The sequence below is a fragment of the Tenrec ecaudatus genome, chromosome 5 (assembly GCF_050624435.1).
Source record: "Tenrec ecaudatus isolate mTenEca1 chromosome 5, mTenEca1.hap1, whole genome shotgun sequence".
In the NCBI taxonomy this organism is placed as follows: Eukaryota; Metazoa; Chordata; class Mammalia; order Afrosoricida; family Tenrecidae; genus Tenrec; species Tenrec ecaudatus.
Genome location: NC_134534.1, coordinates 145,734,209 through 145,759,758, shown reverse-complemented (window position 1 = coordinate 145,759,758; position 25,550 = coordinate 145,734,209). Strand labels below are relative to the sequence as shown.

The 25,550-nt window shown below is 56.3% G+C and overlaps 1 protein-coding gene across 2 annotated transcripts in view; it reads left to right on the top strand.

Annotated features, from left to right (window-relative positions):
* FLNB (filamin B) overlaps window positions 1-23,669 on the top strand; it is a 145,452-nt gene extending 121,783 nt beyond the window's left edge. For both annotated transcript variants that reach the window (XM_075549991.1, XM_075549990.1), the window contains 14 exons: window positions 408-536; window positions 1,193-1,366; window positions 2,325-2,483; window positions 2,731-2,934; window positions 4,251-4,403; window positions 4,486-4,608; window positions 6,719-6,985; window positions 7,768-7,905; window positions 9,406-9,521; window positions 12,410-12,542; window positions 15,244-15,420; window positions 19,707-19,925; window positions 20,813-21,016; window positions 21,975-23,669. In XM_075549991.1, coding sequence (XP_075406106.1) covers window positions 408-536; window positions 1,193-1,366; window positions 2,325-2,483; window positions 2,731-2,934; window positions 4,251-4,403; window positions 4,486-4,608; window positions 6,719-6,985; window positions 7,768-7,905; window positions 9,406-9,521; window positions 12,410-12,542; window positions 15,244-15,420; window positions 19,707-19,925; window positions 20,813-21,016; window positions 21,975-22,162 — 2,384 coding nt within the window. In that variant the 3' untranslated portion in view covers window positions 22,163-23,669. The remainder of the gene's footprint in view (window positions 1-407; window positions 537-1,192; window positions 1,367-2,324; window positions 2,484-2,730; window positions 2,935-4,250; window positions 4,404-4,485; window positions 4,609-6,718; window positions 6,986-7,767; window positions 7,906-9,405; window positions 9,522-12,409; window positions 12,543-15,243; window positions 15,421-19,706; window positions 19,926-20,812; window positions 21,017-21,974) is intronic.
* Window positions 23,670-25,550: the final 1,881 nt, after the last annotated feature.

Below are 25,550 nucleotides of genomic sequence, written 5' to 3'. Positions count from 1 at the left end.
GGGCCTCACAGTTCGAAAGGTGCTGACAAATGGCTCTCCAAAGGGCCTCTCCCAGCACGCTCCCTCTCGTAGGGATGAGAGGGATGTAGTGCCAATGGTGGAACTCCATCTTCCATGCAGCTCAGAGGTTCACTCCGTCTTTGCCAACTTGAGCCAAATCCCCTGCTTCTGCCCCACCTCCCTCACCTGGCGTGGACTCGGGGTAGATTTTCCTGCGTCATGATTGAAGGAGGGGTACCCCGTTGGGTGCCTCTGATGGGGACTCCCTCGCCCTCTCGGGCTTTCACCCTCTGCCTTTGCACAGAAGACGCCAAGCCGACCTGGGGATGGGGCTGTGCTTGTGGCGAGCTGTCCGTGGCGTGTGCGCCCTTTGTAACGGATCTTGTTTGTGTCCTTTGCACCCCAAGAGAGCCCGCTCCAGTTCTACGTGAACTACCCCAACAGTGGAAGCGTGTCTGCCTACGGCCCCGGCCTGGTGTACGGAGTGGCCAACAAAACCGCCACCTTCACCATTGTCACCGAGGACGCGGGAGAAGGTAGGACGTGTGTCTGTGTTTTTGTGTGGGCTAGAGAGCCATGGGAATGTGATTCTAGTGCAGCTTCTAGAAACAAGACTGGTCTGTCTAACCCTGGCTTACCGTGTAGAAACCTGCCACTTCTGTAGCATCCTCCTGCCCCACACTGAAACACTGGCAGCCTTTTGTGCCCCAACTGAAATCACATTCCATGTTGTGAAATATTCTGTCTCTGGCCTGGAAGGTGCCATGCCGGCTTGGGCCTGTGCTGTCTTAACACCCATCCCCGTGTCCAACTCCAGGCTCGTCCCAGCTACTGATAGTTCAGCATGTGTGCTTCCAACTGGACTTCCCTGGTAGCGTCTGGTGCTGGTCAGTACTGCCCTTTATTGAGAGACGCCCTCCTGCCTGTGGTTGGCATGCTCAGCTCCACCCCATTCTCGACCCACACATCCGAAGATGCCAGGGCCACTGGCCGTGGGCGCGGCCACCCAGTCGGCATTTGCTTTTCCCGTGCTCACTGCTTTGTTCTGATGGCCCGAGCCCCTTGCCCACAGCTCATGTGGAGTGTCGGTCCGTAGCCCTGGCCTCCGGGATACCGAAGATGAGTTGTTGTCCCTGTTGGAAACGAGGTCGCTCTCTCCCCCTAACCCCTCCCTCCCCACCTCCACCTCCAGGGGGGCTGGACCTGGCTATCGAGGGTCCCTCGAAGGCCGAAATCAGCTGCATTGACAACAAAGATGGGACGTGCACGGTGACCTACCTGCCCACTCTGCCGGGCGACTACAGCATCCTGGTCAAGTACAATGACAAGCACATCCCCGGCAGCCCCTTCACTGCCAAGATCACAGGTTGGGTGCCTGGGGGCCTCCAGGGTGGGGGTGGCTGCACGCAGAGCCTCTCCCTGCCCAACCTGGGCCAGCAGGCAGCAGGGAGCTAGGGGGAGTGGGGGCTGAGGTTTCAGTTCCGGGCGGTTCCTCGGGTTGGGGCTGGAGTGCAGTTCCTATGCTGGGCTGGCCGTGTCCTTCATTCAGTTGGTCCCGGGGCCAGCAAGAGCTGTCATCTGGAGGGCCCAAACATTGTGCTGGCTCCCCGGGTGGGCAGGCAGTTTGTTCTCGGGGCTAACCAAGGGTTCAGTGGTTCAAGTCCATGCAGCAGTGAGTATGCAGTCAGACCCCAAGATCTCCTGCTGTAAGATGGCAGTCTTTGGAGGCCCCAAGGAGCATGGTCCCCTCTGATACCCTTGAGGTTGCTGGGAGTCTGCGCTGTCGGCCACTGCTACTGGTACTATTTTTATTTGAACCTAAGTGTTCAAATGCTGTGTCCTCATACAGAAGTACCTGGGGCAGTTAGGTCAAAGGTGCTAGCACAAGAGTTCTGAGAGACAGCTGATGGTGAACTGAGGCTCAGAGAGGGCATCGCTGGGCCCCCTTCACCGGCGGTCAGCCTGGGATCCAGAGCCGGCTGCTCTGAGGCCATAGTCCTGAGTTCAATTCTCCTTGCTGTGTTGTGGCTCAGGCCCCTGCCTTAGAGCCTGTCTGAGAAGCAGCCCACAGCCTTTGGTGGGGCATCTGCTGAGCGTTCACCAAGAAATGTCCCAGAGGCCAGCAGCAGGTGGGAGAACCTTTAACCAGGGTCCGTCCCAGGGGGCCATGCCTCCAGTTCCTCCCACCTCCCTACTTCCAGCTTGCAGGGAAGTCTTTCCTGGTTGGTTAGATCCAGGGCACTTGCTCCCTTCCCCTGGGGTTAGTGGATCTCACCTGCGGGGTGACCTGTGTAACCTGAGCTGTGTTGGGGTGTGTTTCTCAGACGACAGCCGACGCTGCTCGCAGGTGAAGCTGGGCTCTGCGGCCGACTTCCTGCTGGACATCAGTGAGACCGACCTCAGCACCCTGACGGCCAGCATCAAGGCCCCGTCGGGCCGGGATGAGCCCTGCCTCCTCAAGAGGCTGCCCAACAACCACATCGGTAAGCCCTCCGGGCTGGGGCCAGGCAGTGTGGGTGCAGGCTGGAGATAAGAGCCGGCTCACGAGGGTGTGCTGGGACAGGCCCACTGGTCACAGGAGTGGTCAAGTCCAAGGGTCCTTGGGCACCACGGTGCTGAGCAGGGCCCATGCCTCCCTCTGGGTTGCTGGAAGGTGACCAAGGCAATCCTGTTTCCTTCCACGTCTCCCCCGCCTTCTCCCTGTACACACGGTCCCTCCGCTCTGTCCAGGCATCTCCTTCATCCCCCGGGAAGTGGGCGAGCACCTGGTCAGCATCAAGAAGAACGGCAATCACGTGGCCAACAGCCCCGTGTCCATCATGGTGGTCCAGTCTGAGATCGGCGATGCCCGCAGGGCCAAAGTCTACGGCCGAGGCTTGTCAGAAGGCCGCACCTTCGAGATGTCTGACTTCATTGTGGACACGAGGGATGCAGGTCAGTGAGCACTGTCTCAGGCAAGACCAGGGCCAGAGGGAGCCGCTGCCCCTGCACCTGCTGCTAGGTTTCCTTGTTCTCCTGGCCCCCTGGGGTCCTGAGCAGTCCCGAGCTCCAGATCAGTGGATCTCAACCTGTGGGTTGCAACCCCTTTGGGGGTCAAACAACCCTTTCACAGGGTTCGCCCGATTCATAACAGTAGCAAAATGACAGTGATGAAGTAGCAATGAAAACAATTTTATGGTTGGGGGGGTCACCACACACAAGGAACTGTATGAAAGGGTCACGGCATGAGGAAGGTGGAGAACCACTGTTCTAGATCCTTGGATAGGGTCACCTAGTGCCTCCTGACAATTTGTGAAGTAGACATAGCCTTTTTGTCCTGTAGATGAATAAACAGGGTCACACGGGGGTCACCAGTCCGTCTGCGTCTGGTATCGGGTCCCCTGGCCACAGTGGCTCCCAGAAAAGCCAACACCAAACTTGCTGTCATTAAAGTCGATGCCGACGCATAGCTAACCCGATAGGACAGGGGAGAACTGCCCCTGTAAGTTTCCAACACGGTAACTCTTTATGGAAGTGGAAAGTCCTGACTTTCTCCGCAGAGTGGCTAGTGGTTTCGAACTGCTGACCTTTCGGGTTGCAGCCCAACATGCAACGCACTACACCACCAGGGCTCTAGGGAGTAACTTCCAGAGGCCTGTTTTATTATCTGTGCTTCCTCCCGCCACTGGACTCATCCCAAAGCAGAGCATGTTGGACTGGCTGGCGGGGATCTTTCGAGTTGGGCAGTGCTTTCACGGAAATGGGGAATTCCTTCCTGTTCTCACTGGGACTTGGTCTGAATCGGGCTGCCCTCGCCCACTGTCTTCATCCTCCGTCTTTTGAGTGGTGGCTGCGACAGCGAGTTCCATGCAGAAGCACATTTCCACGTTCTGGGGGAGAGGGCTGGAGACTTGCTGCTCCCCACGGAAGGGCAGGTGCTTCCTGTTGGTCCTGAAGTTGTTGCTCCTTTTGATCAGCCAAATTGGGGGCCCTCCAGACACACACCCGAGCCCGCTGGAGGCTGTGTGAAAATTCAGATGACCGGTCTGTGGCCACCTGCAGGACTGCCCCCAAGCAGGGGGGAGGGAGGATGTTCTTGAGGTTCTCAGGGTAGGAGGTTAGTGCAGGTCGCCTGGAGAGGAGGTTCGGCAGGCCTGGTTTGCAGGCTTTTTTCTCAGAGCCTTCCGCCCTGGACTCTCCCAGCGGGAGACCCTTTGTCCCCGCTGCATGCGGCTGGTTGCGCTTCCTGCATTCATGGAGCTGTGTTGCAGGTTACGGCGGCATCTCCCTGGCTGTGGAAGGCCCCAGCAAGGTGGACATCCAGACAGAGGACCTGGAGGACGGCACCTGCAAGGTCTCCTACTTCCCCACGGTGCCAGGAGTCTACATCGTCTCCACCAAATTTGCTGATGAGCACGTGCCCGGTACGTGTGGGTCCCCCTCCCCGCTGTTACCAACCTGTCACGGCCGCTGCATGTCTCACCTGGGCCCTCTGGCTCCTTGCAGGGAGTCCGTTCACCGTGAAGATCAGTGGGGAAGGGAGAGTGAAGGAGAGCATCACTCGCACCAGCCGGGCCCCGTCTGTGGCCACCGTCGGCAGCATCTGTGACCTGAACCTGAAAATCCCAGGTGGGCAGGAGTCTCATGGGCCAGGGCAGGCAGGGCCACTAGGGGTCAGCGCAGAGGGTGCTGTCGGGAACATAACCCACACATACCAAGTCAGCTGTGCGTGTCTGATCATTGCCCTTCAATTAGTGCTGTGTGCACACGTGTGCACACGTGGCCACTTCAGGAAAAAAAGCCTATTTATCCGCTAAGGCTTTCTTCTTCCAAATGAAAATAGCTCTTTCTGGCCGACACAGAGTGGGCGTGGGGATTAGATAGCTATTTGATTTCAGATTTACTGTCTGCCAGTTGTACAGTCATGTCAGGGAGAGAACTGGCCCAGCTGATGTCCGTCCCTGGCAGTAGAAAAGAAGTGGCAACTTGGAGGCAGCCGTCCATCGTTCCATACATCTCCCGCCTTCCTGAAATTGGAGCAAGAGCTCTGCTACTAGGCTGGGAGGGCCCGGGCTGGCCCTCCGCACAGCGTGGTGCTCACTGCCCAGGCCACAGGCTGCCTGCCCATAAGGACAGGGGCGTCGGTCACTCTGGACGCCCCACTGCCTAGAAACAATTACACGGGTCCCGTGGAGAAGAGGCATGGATCTCATCTGTAAATGAAACCCGTGTTGTGGTTTTCTGGGGGGTGGCTGTTGGATCTGAAAGGGGCTGGTCTATTTCAGAGGCCTTGACACACGACCCCAGACCATGTCAGTGTCCACTTCTGTGTACCCCACCACCCCAGCCCAGCCCGGGCTTTTGTTCCCATGTCGGCCAGTCCGAGGGAGATGGACACCCTCCAGCATCCCCTGCACCTCTCTGACTACTAAGGACTCGGGCTGAACCTTCTACCTGCTCAGTGCTATTGTGCAGACTGTCACTTGGGTCCCTTTTGCCTAGTTTCTTGGGGGTCTGGTGGCTGCTTTGACGTGCTGTGGCGGCTTACCTGCTGCCATCATGATGTGAGCCTGCCACCAAAGTCCAAATACCTAGTAGGCTCACCTGTGGCGAACATGGTTTCAGCAGAGCTTCCCATCCAATACCAGCTGAGGAGAAAGGGCTGGTGATTTCCTACTGAACATAGCCAGTGAAAACCTCCCAGATGGAGAAAGAACATTGAGCCATCTAGCACCTGGGCAGGGCTTCATTCTGTTGTACTTGGGCCCCCCGTGAGTTGGCACCAACTTGACATCAACTAACACATGTACCCCACTCCCCACCCCATTTCTCTCAAGTCTCTTCCTGGCTCTTGAGTCATTCATTGTCCTCCTCAGTTCCTGGATCCAGATGACTTGAGACCCACTTCCTCCCTCATTACCCAGGGAACACTCCCCGCCTGCCCCGTGCAGAATGGGGATTGCTCAGCAGCTGCCAGCTGTCCTCAGAGCCCCAGGCCCTGCAGGGTGACCCACTCCTCAACCTCCTTCCCTACCTCTGTCCTCAGGGGCCAACACGAAGAATCGTACCTGTAGGGCTGGAGGGCGCTGTGTCAGACTGGCTGTAGGTTACCCTAGTGCCCCATCACCCGGCGTGCCGCGCACCTATCTGCACCTACTCAGTGTGGGCAAGCGGCATGGCGTGCACCTCCAAGGCAGCCGGTGAGGCTGCTTCAGGTTGCCTCGAGCATGCGTCCTATGGCCTGCGGTTAACTGAAAGCTTTATTCACACATGGTTTCTCTGCCGTTGGAGCTGGTGCGTGCTCACCTTCCTCATTGCCTTTTGTCTCGATGCCCAAAGGAACACCAAAGCGTCTTGGCAGTGAGGCACGACAGCTCCCGATATCGAGTCCCAACCTCCCGTGGGGGCCCGACAGATGCCCGGTGGGCCTTGGCCTGGCACCGTGGTGCTGTGGGGATGTTTGTTTCCGTGGGGAGCACTTGGCTTGGCTGGAGTTGGAGGCTTCTGTGTGGCATGAGCTCTGCGCCAGCCATGGTGGCAGGGAGAGTTCCGGTGGGACAGGCGGTGTCGGTGCCCCTGGATGCCCCCTGTGCTGGAGGCAGCAGCCCGATGGGGGACCCCGAGCGCTCGCACCCACTGAGCAGTGCCTGTGTGTCCCCCAGCGGACTGATGGCTTCCTTCCCTGAGATACCGCCCTGACTCCCCTCTCTCCCTCCCCGCACCCCCCGCTTCCTTGCAGAAATCAGCAGCAGCGACATGTCGGCCCAAGTGACCAGCCCCTCAGGCCGAGTGACCGAGGCAGAGATCCTGCCAGTGGGGAAGAACTCACACTGCGTCCGCTTTGTGCCCCAGGAGATGGGCGTTCACACGGTCAGCGTCAAGTACCGTGGCCAGCACGTCACAGGCAGCCCCTTCCAGTTCACCGTGGGGCCACTCGGTGAAGGGGGTGCCCACAAGGTCCGGGCAGGAGGCCCCGGCCTGGAGCGAGGAGAAGCAGGAGTGCCCGGTGAGTCTTAGTGTGTGATTCTGACGGGTGGCGTGCTGGTCAAGGCTCTCCGGAACTGTGCGGGGCTTGGACTCATTTGTGGCAGATGGATTTTCCCAGGAATTCTTGAAACTCCCGTGCATATATAGCAAGGTGCAGCGGGGGAGGGGGTGGGGATGGGAGCCACGCAGAGAAAATGGGAGATTTATTGTAAGAAGTCGACTCATGACGTTATGGGGACTGGCAAAGCCCAAGTTCACAGGCCAGGCAGGCTGGAAACCATGGCAAGATATCTGTGTTACGGTCGCAAGGAAGAACCTCCTCTTTTCAGACACCTCAGCTGATTGCATCAGGTCCTCCACAGGCGGATGTGCTGTCCGCCGGGCGTCCCGCATGGCCTAACCAAGTGGACACATAAAATTAATCACCGAAGTTGGCATTCAGAGGCATTCTGTGAGGGGGGAAAAAAAGGCTTTATGTGGCTCAATATATTTGGGAGTTGCTTAGCTTACCCAAAGCCAGACAGGTTTCTGAGTTGAACTTTCTGAGAGGCTGTGGCATATTAGCATGCGTGGAGCGTCTCTAAGCGGGAGCTGAGTAGAAAAGTGATTTCCAGAACGTCCTGCTGGGCCCAGGTTCTAGGGTCGGGGACCTTCCAGTGGGGACCGAGGGTGGGAAGAGCCCGGCTAGCCATGAACTTGGTATCCTGGCCAAGACTCGACTTCTCCTCAGAGTTAGGGGAAGAGGACACGAAGGCAGGTTTAATTGGGCTCGCCACTGACCGAGTGTGTGTTTGCTCTTAGCCGAGTTCAGCATCTGGACCCGGGAAGCCGGCGCGGGGGGCCTGTCCATCGCCGTGGAGGGCCCCAGCAAGGCCGAGATCACCTTTGACGACCACAAGAATGGATCCTGCGGCGTGTCTTACATTGCCCAAGAGCCTGGTATGCCCTCCACAGCCTGCTCAGGCGGTCTCCCTTGTGCAGGGAGCAAGTGGGGCCTCTATAGCCTGCCTGCATGGGGAACCCCTCTGGAAGTTGAATCATCGGGGACCCAGCCAGACCTCAAAGGGGCCTGTTCGTATCTCTTTGTCTTTCTCTATCCGTCTTCATGGTGCTGCTGTGTCCCTTCCCATGGCCAGCCCCTGACCTTTCCTGTGCCAGAGACACTTCTGGCCTCTGGAGACGCCTATGGGGGGACCATGCTCAGATTGGTGTGCTGAGGGAAAGTACATCAGGTTATAAAAGAAAGGAATGGCATCGCAACATAGTTACCAAACTACGAAAAGGTCATATAATATGAGAGCGCATCTGAAAGTTTGTGGGGAGATTCTGTGATCTTTGCAGGGCATGTATTCCCTCGCTAGCGCATTGGACTGTGAGACTGAGTGATAGGCTGTGACCTGTCCTAACTTCAAAGTCATGATGGGTACAGGTGACTGGGCAAGAGGTCAGAAACCTGTAACATGATTGAAAAGTATCTGTGATCTTTTTCCTGGCCACCACGTCACAAACACGCCTAGTGTGCTGTGGTTTTGACAGTTCTAAAAGGGGCAGGGAGTCAGGCTACTTTTCCATTAGGGGTGAGCGAAAGAACACAGGTCATGTTTCCTCAATCAAGTCCATGGAGCCCTTGAATGCTACACATCGACCCTGTGGGGGGACCCAGGTTAAGAATCCCTGTCTTCCCCAATAAGGAGATATATTTCTGTTTTCTTCTCAACTTGTTGGGAAAGGTGTAGGAGCTGACCCTCTGTTCCCATTCATCGATCACATTCAGTGCAGTGCCCCCCAATGTACTGCCCTCCTCCACTTCCTCCTGTGATCCCTGTTTCTACCCCTCCTGAACCCCGCGGGGGTACACACTGCCCTTCTGGACACAAGTACTCGGCAATTGAAAGATGTGTGAACTTCACCAGTGAGGTCTAACTGGCCCAGCCTCTACATGGTGGCCTGGCTGCAATCAGTTAGTTCAGTCAGGGCGGGGCTCCAGGTGCACGGTCTCAGTTCCCTGGCCCCGCGGGGACACGAGCACCCCCAGTGGGTGAGGGTGAAGTGGAGGTTGGTTTCCTCAGTCCCGGAGGGTAGGGTCCCCACCAGGGTCTCAGTCATGTCACCTCCGCCCTCGGCTTCCCTGGAAACTCCTGGGCGCCGTGGGCTCAGAGACCAGCTTCCCCTGGAATCTTCCCTCCTCCGGGTCTCTCAGCGTCTGCTCTGATCATTCATAACCCGGACGTGATTCGGGCTAGCATGCGCCTGACACTGGTGTGACAGATCATGCCCATAGGCACCAGGACCAGGCATTCAGCACCTCTATTTAGGGGATACCATTCAATTCTTATCAGAGGGTAAGGGTGGGGGGCATGGTATCTAGGAGAGCGTCTCGGTCCTACGGAAGCACCCTCCCGGAGTCACTGAAATGAGAGCTTGCTGCTGTCCCCGCAGGTAACTACGAGGTGTCTGTCAAGTTCAACGATGAGCACATTCCTGAGAGCCCTTACCTGGTGCCCATCATCGCACCCTCCGACGACGCCCGCCGCCTCACTGTTATGAGCCTTCAGGTGAGGCGCAAGGAAGCATCCCCTGCTTGACCACAGGCTGACCAGTCAGACCCCCTGGACCCCCGAGGCCACTTCAATCTCACTTCAGGGCCCAGGGCCCTGCACGCATGACCACAGAGGCGGCCCGTAATGGGAGGGCTTTGTCCCAGCACAGCCGACTCCCCAGGCACATAAGACCGTTGGGGCAAGCCGAAACAGAGCCTCTGTGTTTGGGGACAAGTTTATTTCCAAATGTCTATTTTAGGGAAACAAATGAGGCTAGTTAATAATTGGTTATGGAATAGGGAGGGCTTTTAAAACCAAACCAACACAAACTAACAGTCCGGTGAGGTGAGTGTGCTGCTCTGGGTGCCTTCTGCCTCCCAGAAGCCAATTGCTTCTTCCTCTGTGATGACAACTTATATGTGGTCACTGGGCCAGCACTGGGCCGAGAACATTTATCAGTGTTGCCCCTTTCGACCTTCACCACGGCCTGCTGAGCAAGCTCCCGAGAGCCCATTGTAAAGATGAGCCCGAGCAAGGATTCTGTGACTGTAGAATCTGCTTTTAATACGGCCTCTCCATCCCCCACCCAGACACTGGGAAATGGTCGGATAGTCCAGCGTATAGGGACTGGAGGAAAGGCCCCCTTTCTCCCATCCGAAACGGCATTTAACTCAAGGCCCTCTTAGTGCCGTTGCCTGGTAACTAGGAAACAATTGGGGAATTGTCTCAGTCTTTGCCTGAGACACTGAAAAACAACAAGGGGTCCAAATTTGGAAGAGAAATTCACTAGTGGAATCCCAAAATGTGATTTCTGGTTAACGGGGGGGGGGGGGGCTTCTTACAAAATCCCCTGTAGCTGCCCCCCAGTCCTTGAAAAGAGTGGGTTAAACACTGTCTTGTCTCACAGATTAACAGCCTGGAGTGTAGACCAAGAACTTGGTTTGCATGTGAAATTCCAGCCCTCCTCCAGGGGAACTGGATAAAGCTTCTCCATAGCCCTCTGTAGTTCAGGGGCCCTAGCCAGAGCCCCAAGCCAGAATGATGGCCCCCAGATTGAAGAGGCCTCCTGGGGACCTCCAGGGGTGCTGACTGGTTGCTGTGGTGCAGATGTGTTTCTTGTGTTTCATTTAAAAGCTTCTTAACAGAAGTCTCTGCTGCTTGCCGACCAAACTAAAACCTGGGGAGGGAGATAAACCCGGCGTGCACTGTTGAGGGCAGAGCGGCCCTTGTGCGTCTCGAAGATTCTCTTTCGAATCTTCCCAGGCGTTTATCTCCCTCTTGAGGATTTAGGGACAAGCCGATGCAGGTAAGATTCGTGATTTTGTCCGAAAAAGTTGCTGTTTTGGAGAAACCGTCTCGAGACTACGTCCTGTGAGAGACAGCCCTCTCCTCCATTTGGTTGTTAACGCTGACGTGGGCCACTACAGCGGAGGGACGTGAGCCAGCACCGCCTGGGTGCTGCCTGGAGCCCCTGATGCGGAGCAATAGGTACATGAGTTCTCAGATACATGGGAGGCCTGCCCGGCCAACATCGGGTGCCAGTTAGGAGCAAGTGCCATTTTGTCTTGCTCTTAGGAATTTTTAGAAAGTTAGAAATATCTGGGACTTTTTGGGGAGGTGAGGAGACACAGGGGTGATTTGCCAACCACAGACACACTGATTCTATGTTGTGTGTTCTATTCTCCCTCCTCAGACGATAGCTTCTGATAGAACATTCTGGACTGTTGGCGGCGTTCCATATCGCCGCTGCCCATTGTGTGGTACCTGATAGCCAGGTGTGGCTGCTTAAAGTGTGGCCCGTGTGACTAAGGCACTGAATTTTTCATTGTGGATTTTATTCACTTAAATTTTAAGACACTTAGCCACATATGGCTCGCGACTGCCCTGTTACTACACTTCAGGGCTTTGCTACTGGGATGTTTTGCTTGGGCTCGCAGACTGGGCACGGTGTGCAAATGGACTAAAATGTGCATTGCTGGACCCTGCCTACACATGTGAGTTAAGAGTCTGCATCCTAACAAGAACCCCAGTGGGCTTGCTGGCACTTTATGGGGCAAGCTGTGCTGTCGCTGTGGGAACATCAGGACTGTCCCTCCCTCCACTTTAACCCCAAATTGCTGACTTATCAAAGTTCGTCACTCAGGATTGCCCGCTCTAAACTTCGGCTCTCCTCCTCACCCCGACTCCCCAAAGGCGATATCGATCCCAAAATGAAATGAGTAAAGAGTGAAACCAATTCAGTGGGGAGCAGCAGCGGCCCTTCTTCCGGTGCTTCTGTCGGCATCGACCGCTTCCAAGTGGACATCGATGTTTGAGGATAAGCGGGCATTCTTGAGGCCTGCCCAGTCTGGGCTGGGCTGCGAGTGGTGAGCCGTCCCCCAGGCACTCACAGCGGGCGCTCCTAGAGAGAGCGGCTGCTATTGTCCTGCTTTGCAGACGAGAAAGTCAGCACCTGGCTGGGCTCGCTCCAGGTCCCGTTTGTTCTTAACCACTGTGCTGCCTTGCCGTCTCCTTTGTCTCTGTAACCCTTGGGCATTGTGTGGCAAGTTCTCCCCGCTCCTAATCTTGAGACAAACCGTGTAAGGCTCTGAGTGAATGCGTGATTGGGCCCTCCTGGGTTTTCCAGCCTCTGCAGAGCTCGTTTGGGTACCTGAGACCACAGTCAGTTTGACCACAGGGTCAAGTCTTTAAACTTGAGGCCCCCTTCTTGGTTACAAGACCACACAATGCGCTTCATGCTAGCAGCGTGGCCATGGCCCGCCTCTCCTCCAGTGTCAGATGTTTTGTGGAAAGGCTTCCTAGGTCTGTGTGCATCAAACCGTCACCCCAAGTTCTGGGCTGAGTCATGAGTACCGACCAAGAGTACTGAGGGCCATAACCTATCCAATGTATTAAATTCTCAGGAATCCGGATTAAAAGTTAACCAGCCAGCATCCTTTGCTATAAGGTTGAATGGGGCAAAGGGCAAGATTGATGCCAAGGTGCACAGCCCCTCTGGAGCCGTGGAGGAGTGCCACGTGTCTGAACTGGAGCCAGGTAAGCCCGAGGGCCCGGTGTGCGGGTCTCTGCGAGCGAGCGAGTGTGCGTCTCAGCAGAGACGGCCCGGAGTCAGCACTGCCAGCCAGCTTCCACTGCCCTTGGCTGCCACTCAATGCCGTTTACAAATCAGTGTATAACGTTGAAGGGCAGACCCTGCCCCTCCCCCCACAAATATTGCTGTATTTTCTGTCTTCCATTTCTTTTCACATGACATGCATCTTGATTTTCCATCTTAGTTGGGCAAAGCCTTACAGATTTTGTATTGTTTGATTGAACCTCAAAGGAACCTGGTGGTTAACCATTAAGGTCAGCAGTTCGAATCCACCTGCCATTCCTTGGGAGAAAGGTGAGGTGTCCTATTCCCCTGAAGAGTGACAGTCTCGGAAAGCCACAGGGCCAGTTCTGCCCTATCTTCTAGGGTTGCTGCAAGTCGGCGTCTGCCAGCCCTGCCTGGGGCTTGGTGTGTGGACTTCTCCAAACTCAGCTGACTTCAGAGAGACCCTTTTGCCAATGGACATTTACTAAGGGCCAGAGGCTCGGCGGGAAGTCAGTGCATGTTGCCTGCCCTTAAAGTCCGATGGCACACCTGGCCCCAAGCCTGCAGTGCCCTGGTGAGGACGCCAGGTGGTAAGCAAGTGCCCTGGCGAATGGAGAGCCAACCTCCATGGCCACACAGATGAGGAGAAGCCCTGGCTTCTGCCTCTGTGAGGTCAAGAGGACTTCTCAGAGGAGGTGGCATCTAGGTGGGCCTTGGTGCCTGGAGAGGAGCCCTGTGGTCATGGCCCTCGTGGAACCTGTGCTGAGGGTCCAGTGAGTCAACATCTGAGCCCGAGTTACCCGGCAGGTCTCTTTCTCCCACTGGGCAGGAAAGGCAGGGGAACCCTGAGGAGGGACCCATGTGGAGGGCTGCGATGCAGTCCGTCTTGTCATAGAAGATGCGGGAACACCCGGGCCGTGCAGAGAAAGCAGATGGAAACGGCAGGTGGGGAATGGCAAGGAGGGGCTGAGGCCAGAGAGCCACTGTGCTTGGTGTCAGAGAACATTTCCTGCGCAGAGCTAGGAGCGGCGCTGAGACTGGGGAGGTGGATGCTGCTCGCCCAGGGTGGGCAGAGTCACCTGTTTTATTTTGAGGTTTGGAGTCCCTCCTAGAGAGCCACGCAGGGATGTTGATGCAGCAGCACCGTGGCATTGGGGTCTGCACCCACCGAGCTTTACTGTCCTCAGCCCCAGAGCCAGGTACAAGGATCACCTACTCACCATCATAGGTTGTTGGCGACTCACAGCCGGCTGATCGTGCAGGGTAGAATTGCTCCCTGTGGGTTTCGGAGACCACGTCTTTACCGGAGTAGAAACCCACCCTCGTCTTCCTCTCACGGAGCTGCTGGTGGTTTCAAACTGCTGACCTCTCTGTTAGCAGCCCAATGCATAACCTAGTATCACTCCCCAAACCCAACCCACTGCCATCAGGTCGATGCTCAGAGTGACCCCAGGAGACAGGCAGGGTAGAACCGGCCCTGTGAGTTTCTGAGAATGTTACAATGTGTGGGAGTCGAAAGTCCCGTCTTTCTTCCACGGGGTGGTTGGTGGTTTTGAACTGCTAACCTTGCCGCCCAGGCTGTCACCACTATGTAGCAAATCCCAGTACACCTAACTCCAGCAGATGTAGGCAACAAAGGAGGACCACTAAGAAAAATAAGGACCGTCCACAGCAGGCTTCAACGCTGGCTTGATTCAGCCACTCGAGAGCCCCAGTGTCTCTGTTCTTTAGCTTTGAGGGTCTCGTTCTGAGGCCGACCCTCCTCTTGGGGACACGATGGCTGCAGCAGCTCCCAGCCTCCGTCTCCATGCCCTAGAGAAAAGGCAGACTCTTTTCAAGAGGTTTTGTCTGGACTCTGAGATGCTCTCTTGCCGGAAATATCCACCAAGCTTCCCTCCCATTCTCATGGAGCAAGGGCAGGGGTCTGGTTAGGAGTTACTTCCTGTGGCTGAGGAAGGGCCTTGGGCTGATGGACCCCACCTCGGGGAGGAGTGATTTCCTGATGAACCTGTGCATGGAGCTTTGAGGAAAGCAGATTCTGAAGGGGGTGGAGGGGACGGGGAGCCACGGAGAAGCTGAGGGGATGACCCGCCAGGTAAGGGGAGACAGCAGCTTAGCTGCAAGGCTCCTGGGGAGGAAGGGCTGGTCTGGTGGTGGGTTCAGGGGCTCCGGGTAGTAGTCTGTGTGCTTCTCCTGCCTCATGTGTGACCCACATGCATGACAAAACGCTTTAGCCGGTCACAGCCCCCAGGGAGCAGCTGCTGGCTTTGAGCTCAATGAAGGGAACACGATTGCCAGTTGGAACCGTTTCCCCCTCTTTTTGTAGCCAAGTAGAGGAGCCTCACAAGCACTGAGCTTTGCACGAGGAAGGAAGTGTTCTTACCAGGCAGGGCGTGGGTGCGCGGCTGTCCCAGGTTGCCAAAAATTAGTAAACTCAGATTTGGACGTGTCTACACCGGCTGGGGAGACCCAAGTAGGCCGGATTGGTTTTGAAATCCAGCGTGTTGGGTGCTGGGTGGGCTTCCGCAGGATCTGCTGTTGTCTCGCTTCCGATCTAAAGGTCCCCCATCTCTGGTGAGGGCTCGACCACCTGTCCTTCATCTGCGCGGAACTCAGAGCACCAGGGGCCCAGTGTGAGCCTTGGTTTCACTTGATTTTCAGACAAGTACGCCGTTCGCTTCATCCCCCATGAGAATGGGATCCACACGATCGACGTCAAGTTCAACGGGAGCCACGTGGTTGGAAGCCCCTTCAAAGTGCGCGTCGGGGAGCCTGGACAAGCGGGGAACCCCGCCCTGGTGTCTGCCTACGGCGCTGGGCTCGAGGGTGGCACCACAGGTAACGCGGCCTCTCTGCTTCTTGTCTTCAGGGACACAGCCAGATGGAGCCCTGCCTGCCCCGAGGAAGCCGTGTGGTAGACACTGAGTTCTCCAGTGCTGCTCCCACAGAAGCACCGGGGGGGTGGTGGGGTGGGGGTTGAACAAAGAGCAGTCTTTCCAGAGCAAGAAGTGTGAATCCAGGGCATTGGCTTTAGGGGAAGGGTCTCTCTCTCTCTCTCTCTCTCTCTCTCTCTCTCAGGTCCTGGTCTTTCCTCTGCTTCTGTCCCTTGGCGGTCTTCATGTGCTGTGGCATCTATCTGTGCCACATGTCTGTGCCATCTCCAGCTCCTCCATCTCTGGTTACGTGCCACTTTCTTAATCTGCTCCTCACAAAACTCAAAACAGATTTGAGTTCAGCCACCCCCTACACTGACAATCTGCTTCGATCAAGTCAGTGTACCTCACAGCGACCCCCGTAGGACAGAGTCGACCTGGCCCCGTGGGTCCCCAAGGCTGCGGGTACCCAAGGCTGTGGGTCATACACAACCAAGAAAGCACCTAAAAGAGGCAGGCAGGTTCATCACAGCCCAGTCCTTCCATCCTAGTGCTCTGATCCGAACGGAGGTGGAGGGAAGGCTGACATGGCCCAACTACCGGAAGCTACCTGAACCTCCTGGTGTGGTTTGAATCTCTGCCACCATGTTAACACAGCAGAATGATGAGTCTTTATTTAAGGAGACAGGCGGCCACGTCTTTCTCTACATAGGCTGGTGGGTCCAAACCACTGGCCCTGTAGGTCACAGCTGAGCGGCTAGCCACCGTACTACCAAGGCTCCTGGAAGGCAAGGACGTGTGTGAAGTAAAAACCCGTTCGAGCTCCGTCCTTCTTCCTCTACTGATTCTGGTCCAGAGACAAGCCTGGAGAGCAGCTCAGGGCATCCCCTCCCCCCAGTCTCCCAAGTCCTCCCTTCCAGGTGGCTCTCCCGTGGGTTCGTGGTCCACTGAGAGATGGGCCCACACAGCGTTTTGCATTGCTCATACTGCACATACTGTGGTGCACCCAGCCTGGGCCTCGGGGCCATGTCCAGGGCACCCTCCTCTGCAGGGGTACCTGGGCCCATTGGCGTGCAGCGTCACGTGGGGTCCCTCTAAGGAGTGTGTCTCCTGTATGTCGTCCACCCCCTATTGAACCTCCTGCCCTAGTGTGCAGTAGGAATGGCGTGCTTGCGTCCCTCCCAATGGCCGTTGTGGGGGTGAGTGGCCAAGGTTATCTGCTGTCCGGCCAGGAGAGGAAGTTTCCTGTGTGGCCAAAGGGCCCTGCCAGGTAGGCTGGTGTGCCCACCCCGAGATGCCAGCCAAAAGTGCCCTCAGCAGAGCCGCTGGGGTGAGGGGATGGGGTGGGTTGGGGGAGGGGGGGGGAGTTACCGGTCTCTCCAGGCAATGGCAATCAGGCTCCAAACTCCACACCAGGAACGTGCTCTTCATAGAAGTGACCATGTTGGGTCACCCTCCCAGAGCCCCAGGGAGGCTAAAGGAGAGCCTTTTACAGATGAGGAAACCGAGGCAGTGAGGTGTGGTCACCTCCCAGCCCCACTCAGGTAGGAGATAGCCCCTGAGGCTCTCAAAGTGGCTGGCTCACCCGTGAGCAGGGGCTTCACCTGGAGTGCAGGCCCCATCTTCTCAGATCCGTTCAGCGCTCAGGTGGGGGCCGATCTTAGCCAGGCAGCTGTGGGGTGTCCCACACCCACCCGAGCCAGCCACCCTCCTGCTGGCCCCACAGCCATGCCTGGGCCCCTCTCCCACTTCCTCTGGGCAGTTTGCACACCTCCTCGGGGCTCGGGTTTCAGACGGCGCTTTGTCCATGCTGGCGACTGCGAGCGGAGGAGCTGGTCTCCTGGGAGACCCCAGCCGGGGGGAGAGGCACAGGGCACGCCTGTCTCCCTCGCTGTGTCAATATTGCTCTTGTGCAGGGGAAGGCGTCTTGTTTTTCTAGCCCTCCTGCTCCTGAGTTTTCCCCAAATAGCTACCCCAAGATTACACAGCTGCATGCGTGCAATGAAAAAGGTGTCTGCCAGGCCACCCCAGGGCCCTCGGAACAAAGCGGGCTTCCCTGCCATGTTAGGGGTGGGCCTGCTTATCTGTTGGCTAGAGCTTAAATGGTCCAGTCTGACGATTGTGGCATTTGGGGTGTGGGGGCTCTGGGGTTGGACTGTCCTGGAGGGGAGAGGAGAGAACCTGGGGGAGGACTGTGTTGGAGAGGGAGAGAAATTGGGGGGACTGCTAGACAGGAGGGTGGGAAGAACTTGGGGGGGGGGCTGTGCTAGAGGGGAGAGGAGACCAGACTCGACTGCAGGCCTCTTTTCCATGATGAAATGGCCCAGGTGCCCCGTTATGCATGAGACAGGGCTGGGTGTCAGGCCTTTCAGCTCAGCAGGACCCTGGGGTGGGTTTGGGTAACAGTGTAGGCAGAGAAAGGGAGGAAGACTCCTTTGGACTTGCTTGCTTGTCTGTCTTCCCAGTCAAGCTGGGCAGGCCTGTTCTGACTCTTTAAGGGAGGTAACATGTCAAGCTCTGGCCAGGTGGCTGTGCTGCACAAGGGACTTCCCTGGGTTTTTGCAACGACCTAATGGGTCAGCATCTTCAGGGGGAAGAGCCCTGCTTCAGGGGGCTGTAGCAGACCAGGTCCCCAGGTGATTGCAGTGATCAGCCAAGTGCAGGATCCTAGGCTTTGGTGCAAGCAAAGGCTCAAGGCCCACAGTAGTGATAGAAGAGACATCCCGAATGCAAGTGATTATGATGAAGAACTGGTTTCGGGGGCTCCCTTCCAAATGAGGGCAGATTCTCAGCGTGTGAAAGGGCCTGAGGGTGTTATCCTTAAGTCGGGACTGCCCAGCGCCCCCTACAACTCTCTCACAGGCCTTGCCCAGAATCAACCTTTCTCAGGAACGGGTCTCGTGCAAAGGGCAAGGCGCTTCTTTCCAAAGAAGTCAGCTCTTTTCAATTCCACATTAAACATATCTCTCCTTATCAGTGTCTTGCAGTGACTTCCTGAGAACATGGCCCCCTCGCGCCCCCACCCCACCCCCGTCCACGTGCAGCAGGCGCTGTGTGCGGGCGCTTCATAGATTAGATCCCAGCTCCAGGCTGAGATAGCGGGGCAGGCCCTGGGGGGCGGGCGGAGCTCCCAGAAACAGCCGGGTTCTGTGTGGGGGATGCGTGATAGCAGTGCCTTTGTTTTATTGATAACCAGGACAATCATTCTTTCTCTGGCCTCGGAACTATAATTATACCAAAATAGTTCCCAGCTGGGGTTGGCGTCCAGCGCTCTGGAGAAAACAGGCCCCCACCCTCACCCGCATGGGGTGCTGTGCTGGGGACAGCCTGCAGAGGAGCTGGTGTCTGGACTGGAAGGGGGCTCCTGTGGGGCAGTGGCTGCTGGCAGGACAGCTAGCTGTGGTCTCCTGTTAGCACTCTCTGAGTTCTCCTCAGGTTCCGCTGCCCTTAATCTCCAGGCTGGGTGCCTGGACCCTCCCTGTGTGGACCCAAGGATAGGTGCTTTGGGGCTGCTCCATTGTCCACCCAACCCCTATGGTCAAGAGCGAGGCCCGAGCAACAGAGCCAGGCAGACGTGGCTCAGATCTTGGCTCCCCGCTTTCTCGTTGTGTAGCCCTGTGTCCATACCATGGCAGGGCACCCAGTGTCTACATAGGTAGAGCAGGGCTGGGCAGGGCCTGAATGGGGCTCTGAGTAGCACCAGGTGGGAGCGGTTCTTGTTCTGGGTGTTCTGGACAGGGTAGGGTGGCAGGCGCAGCAAAGTGCCTGCCCCAGGCTTCAACATGGTACCTCAGTGAGGAGCCGGAGGAGGAGAGGTTGGCCCTCCATGGCTTCTCCTGCCCACCCGCAGGATAAAGGAAAGGTCAGTGGGGCCCACGCCTCCCGGCCTGGGAAAGGTCAGCGGGACCCACGCTTCCCGCAGCCCCGTGGTACCCGTGCCTGGGTCCTCCCTGCTGAGACAGCACGTTGGGCTCACAGGAATGGCTCTGACCCAGAGTGGGCGAAATGTCAGCCTCAGCCTGAGAAGGAAGATGCTGCCCCCTCTCCCCTTTGACCCCTCAGGCCTGATGTTCTCTGTGCCAGGAGCTCAGCCGCGAGTTCCCATGCCACCAAGGCCTCCCATGTGTGCCCTCTGAGGAACCCCGGGTGTGCCCCCTACCAACACTGCCTCACTACCCCTGGAAAAGCGACCCTGCTCTCTTGAGCCTGCACCCCAATTAGCAACATGACATCCCCTTTCCTTTCTCCCAGGCATCCAGTCTGAATTTTTCATCAACACTACCCGTGCGGGGCCAGGAACACTGTCAGTCACCATTGAAGGCCCGTCCAAGGTCAAGATGGATTGCCAGGAGACCCCAGAGGGGTACAAAGTTATGTACACTCCCATGGCTCCTGGCAGCTACTTGATCGGTGTCAAATATGGCGGGCCTAACCACATTGTGGGCAGCCCTTTCAAGGCCAAGGTGACAGGTAAGGGCGGACCCCCTGGGGAATTAGTCCTCTCTGGTAACGTGGGGCTCACTGACAGAGCTGGGGATGGCAGTGGGCTTGTTGGGTCTGCTTTGTATCTCAGTGGAAAGAGATGGTATTTGTTGTCTGCGGTCAGTACACGTCCAAAACGGGCAAAAGTGGCAAGTGGGCAGAGTGGACGTCTGGCAATTAAGAACAAGTGCTGGATCGTCTTCTGCCCCCAAGAGTTAGAGAAAGGAATGTTTGCCTCACTGGGATCTTCCGTGTTAGATTCCATTGGGATCTGAAGATCTCCGTTCTTCCAACCTCACTGTCAAACTCACGGAAAAGCTTTACTACCACTTCTTTAAAAGTTGCCTTCCTACCAAACACTGGTAAAAATAAAATCGCCTCTCGCCTGACTGACTACCCACGGTACCCATGATGGCCAGTCAGCAGGATGGTGGGCACCTTTTGTGCGTAGTCCGTTTGAATCCACTGCTGCAAAAGTAACTCAGGGCAGTACAGAAAAGTTAGCAAGTAAAGACAGAAGACATCCCACCCCACCCCCTGGCAGAGAGGATCATTTTTGATCATTTGTGAGGTAGTCTTCCAAACAAGGACTCTGAATCGATAAAAATGGCAGTAGGTGAATTCTACATTGTGCTGTGTTTTTAGGTGGGAGGAATTTCTAGGGAGCTGTCCGTCAGCCCAGGCATTTTCCCAGAACACTAGATTCCTATGGGGTATGGAGGAGGCACCTAGCGGCTCTAGGCCATATTACAGGTGTGAGGTGGGTGGGTGTAGGGTTTAGTACCCAGGGGTTGGGGATGCGACTCTCCTGTGGCCACTGTGTGGGGCCCTTGCCTGTCCTCTTGATCTGGTCACTCATGCCTCCCTCTCTGTAGGTCAACGTCTGGTCAGCCCCGGATCGACCAATGAGACTTCTTCCATCCTGGTGGAGTCGGTGACCAGGTCTTCCACAGAGACCTGCTACAGTGCCATCCCCAAAGCCTCTTCAGACGCCAGCAAGGTGACCTCGAAGGGAGCAGGGCTCATGAAGGCCTTTGTGGGCCAGAAGAGCTCCTTCCTGGTGGACTGCAGCCAAGCTGGTAGGCCTCCTGGCTCCCCGAGGTGGGGTGGGCGGGGTGGGCTGAGCACAGCACCCCCATTCTCTTTGCCTTCTCTCTGAGCACCTCCTGCAGTACCGCCCACTGGCAAATACCCTTGTTCTCCAAGCCTCCTGCACTTGTTTTTAAGTGAATGACTTCCTTCCTTTGCCTCTTGATTCTTTCAAGTGGGGTTCCCCCAGTTACCACTGACGGGCAGACTAGTTCTGACCCCTTCTCTGCCCCTCACTGCCTCATTGCGGTTTGAACTTGGGTGTTAGGGAGGGCCTTGAAGAGTTTGTGGGAAATTTCCATTGTCTTTTGACATGAACTTTCCATTGTCTATTTTTCCATGAACTTTTTGAGCCCCCCTCATTAAGAAAGGAGCACCAGTGGCACATTGGGTTAAGCATTGGACTGCTGACCACAAGGTTGGCATTTTGGGCCCACCGGCTGCTCTGCAGGAGAAAGATGAGTCCATCTGCTGCCTCCATAGAGATTCCAGCCTCAGAGACCCCGTGGGGGCAGTTCTCCAGTGTCCTGTAGGGTGGTTCTGAGTCGGAATGGGTTTGGGTGGGTATTCATTTTAGGTGTCAGTAACTCATTGCCTAGGTCTGGGCATCCAGCACACCTGGCTGGAAGCCGGCTCCACCACTGACTCATTGTTGTCGGGCAAGTCACTGAATGTGGCTGGAAGAGGTGGTGGTCTGCCTTCTAAAGTGGGTGTGACCGGTCCTTCCTGAAGGTTCTTGTGAGAACAAAAGGGGAAGCTCAGAATGGCCATCCCTGTCGTCAGTCCTAGCATACAAGTGGGGGAGAGAAGTTCACACTGCCCCACCTCTTACAAGGCACCGTAACCATCAGTGCGTAACCGTCTCTGGTACCTGGACCCCAGGTTGCCCCTCCTCTTCCTCTGCCAGCCACGTGCATATGGTGGAATGACCTCCTTCCTGTCTGCCAGGTTCCAACATGCTGCTGATCGGGGTCCACGGGCCCACCACGCCCTGCGAAGAGGTCTCCATGAAGCACGTAGGCAATCAGCAATACAACGTCACGTATGTGGTCAAGGAGAAGGGCGACTACGTGCTGGCCGTGAAGTGGGGGGAGGAGCACATCCCAGGCAGCCCCTTCCATGTCTCCGTGCCATAAAATGCCCCCCCGCAAATCCGGGGGGAGGGGGCTCTCTGGAGGCTGCTTCTTTGCTTGTTTGTAACTCGTTGGATACAGACAGAGTTCCCCCCGCCTGTGTTTGGGTCTGACACCCCCTCTCTCACATCACCATTCTAAAGTGCCTTCAGGAAGACGGATGGTCTAGACTGGATTCTGTGGTGGGGGGGGGCATCTTGGAGAACCCAAAGACACGTAACTCAAAATGGTCTTAAGACAATTCCGTGTGCCCGTGATCCAAATCGGACCTCTTGGTGGCAGACCCAGGATGTGGACAGGAACGTGGGTGATTTTTTTATATATATAAATGAAATTGGTTAGCCTAAGCTACTGATTTACTTTTCAGCATTTAGGAAACAAGGGGGGTGGCAGGGGACCAGGGGGCAAGGAAGGATGCGTACACGGGCCACTTGGTGGCGGAGGAGGTGGGTTGAAAACCACTTCCCTCAGTCCCAGCGCCCCTGTGACCTAAGAAAGGCCGTTGAGTGGCTGCCGTTGCCTTAACACTGCTCAGCCCCCACGGGACCCCCTCCATGCGCTGGGGCTTTTCCCATCTCCACAATGGCAGCGCCTCCATGAATCAAACTGCAGGAGCGAACTTCCAGAACCTCGCCTCCCGAGTCCGCAAAGTCATGACAAGCGTGGGCCTCAACGGCCCAGTTTGGCATTTGTGCAGTCCCTTCCAGTCACTCGGCCTGGAGGGGGTGGGGGGTGTCCTGCAGTGGCGAGCGTCACCTCACGTGCCAAAGATCCCCCCCCCCGTGGCCCACGCTAGCCCTTGCTCCCCACACCCATGGCAGCTGTCTGTCTCCAGCGGGGGCGAGCATGAAGGTCCCCGCTCCCTGCAGCCCGGCCGCCCCACTCAGCTCCCTGGGACGCTCTTTCTGGAAAAGCATTACAGATGGGAAAGAACCAAGCTGCTGGCATTCTTTGGCCGGGGGGTTGCTGTGGGTGGGGGTGGGGGGTAGGAAGGGCAGCAGCTCCTGGCAGTACTTTACCATTTGGCAGAAAGTGAAAGTTTGGCCACTGACCGTGGATGTGTCTTTCCAAGCTTTTGGGAGCGCAGTAGGCAGGTACAAGATTCCAAAAGTGGAGTGTATGCCTTCCCACTGCGCAGGGCTGGTTTGGGATAAAGTAACACAGTGTTAGGGTGGGGATGCCCCGTCTGCAGACTGAGGATTGGTAGGACCGTCTGGGCAGGCAAACCCTCCTCACTCACTGCCTAGTCCAAAGGAACTGGCCGCTCTCTGGGCCCTGGTGGGAACCTCATCTCACCAAGGGGTAGCAGCTGGGGTGTGTATTGGCAAAGACAACCCCTCCTCCCCGCTCAAAAAAAATAAACAAGCAAACCCCAAACTGGAACAGCCCAGAGCCTAATGTGAAATGATTGCAGGTGTTGTGGACGGGGGTGTGGATGCAAAACTGGAATCAAATGCCGAATTGTAAATTTTATCTCATAACTTATTAAATAAAATGTTTGCTCCATAAAGCGTTCCTTTGTGTTCTTGGGTGGTACCCTTCCCAAATAAGCGGTTTGAGCCTTGACCAGCTGCAGGCTGCAGACAAGCACCTTAATTTGTTGTTGAGTGTCCCCCTCTTGGTGCAGGGAGCCCTGCTTCTCCCCTCCACCACAGTGGGAGTGTACCATCAGCTGAGGGCAAGCCCAAAAGGTGGAGGGGTACAAGGGCCCTTCAGCACCAGCATTACCTCCCAAACAGGGCTTTCTTGATCCAGATAGTCAGAAATCTGCCCAAGTTGTGGAGTAGGGGGAGTGTATCACTAGTAAATGGGATTTTTTTTCCCAAGGACAAGCTGTCACCCATCATTCTACTGCCATCGAGTTACTTCTGACTTGTAGCAACCTGCTAGAGCAGCTCCTCAGGGTCTCAAAGTCTATCCATCCTCCCAGAAGCCACTGCCACGCTTTGCTCCTGCGGAGCAACTGGGGGTTCCAGCAGCCGGCTTCGGGTTTGTGCACAGTGGAGTCTCCAGGGCTCTTTACTCTTAGGCATTCTTCCCTCTTCTCACTCAGGTTCTCTCCTGGCACTGCTCAAATACCTACCTCCTGGCTTCCTTTTAGAGATGAGACAACAAACTCAGGGAGGGTGCAGGACTTGCCCAACATCACACAGCCAGTAAGACCCCAGATTGCCCTGTTTCCCCCACCAGCAGCAAGAGGGGCCAGGAGGGGCTTGGGGAGAGGAGTGCAGATGCCCACAGTCAAGAAATGATGCCCAGGCTCTTCTGAGGGGAGCTGGCAGTTGCTGTCTGCTTCCCCTGTCAGCCACTGAAGAGTAAGTGCCCCACCAGCTCTTGATAGGAAGCGAGCAAAGTCAACCAGCGGAGCCTGGGAAGGAAGGACCTGGCCTCTCCAAGGTCAAGTTTCAAAGTCTCCAAGGTGTTTTTACGAACAGCAGTTGATTCCCATAGCAGCCACACCAGGTGCAGATAAATGCTGCCCTGTGGTTGTAGCCATTGGCCAGGAGAGGTGCTCAGATTTCCACCTGGAAAGGCTGCACTGGCCTTTAAGAGAGGAATTGACCCAACATAAGCATCACCCCCATGCAGACGTTCAGCCTTGTAGAGCATCACCTTGGGGAGATGTTGGTCCAGACGTGGGCAGGGAATGCCCACTGGCATCTTAGAGCTCTCAGTGGGATTTCCCCTGATCCTCACAGCCACCCCAGGGGAGGGAGGCATGCTGCAAGAGGTGAGGTAACGGCCCCAAGGCTACACATTAGAGCTGTATATGCTCTAAGCTAGCAGATGCCGAAGTCCCTGCTGTGAATCTACAAATGCTGCCTCCCCCAAACAAACTAGCCAGGTGTTGAGGAGGTGCAGAGAATCCCTGGCTGCACCCTGTGCTGTACTGGGGCAGGCCCAGGTCAGACCCGGGCTGGAGGAATCCAGCACCCAAAGGGGTGCTCCCTCCAGAGGGGGCAGATCTCCTCTGCCACCGCCTCTTGTCAGTCAAATCCCTACCCTGACCAACAGCTCAAGGCCTGGGTTCATGCCAGGAGCCTGCCTGAGGACCCTCTGAGTCACTGCCCTGGCGCTCCTGCCCACAGTGCTCTGACCAGGGAGGTAGAAAGGATGGGGACCAGCATCTGCCTCCAAGTGAGCTTTGAGACTGCAGTCAGAGGCCGAGTTCTCTAGAGGAGTCTTTACAGACATCTAGAGATGTATTTACATCTGCATAAGTACGTACAGGCATTTGTTTCAAGGAAATGCTTCATACAGTTGTTGAGGTTGGCAAGATCCAAATTTGTGGGTCAGGCACCAGACATCTGTCTCATGCAGCTGCATGCAGGAGGTGATAAACCTATAACTGGCTGGTCAGACGGTAGACTGCTGGTTCATGGATCTGCAG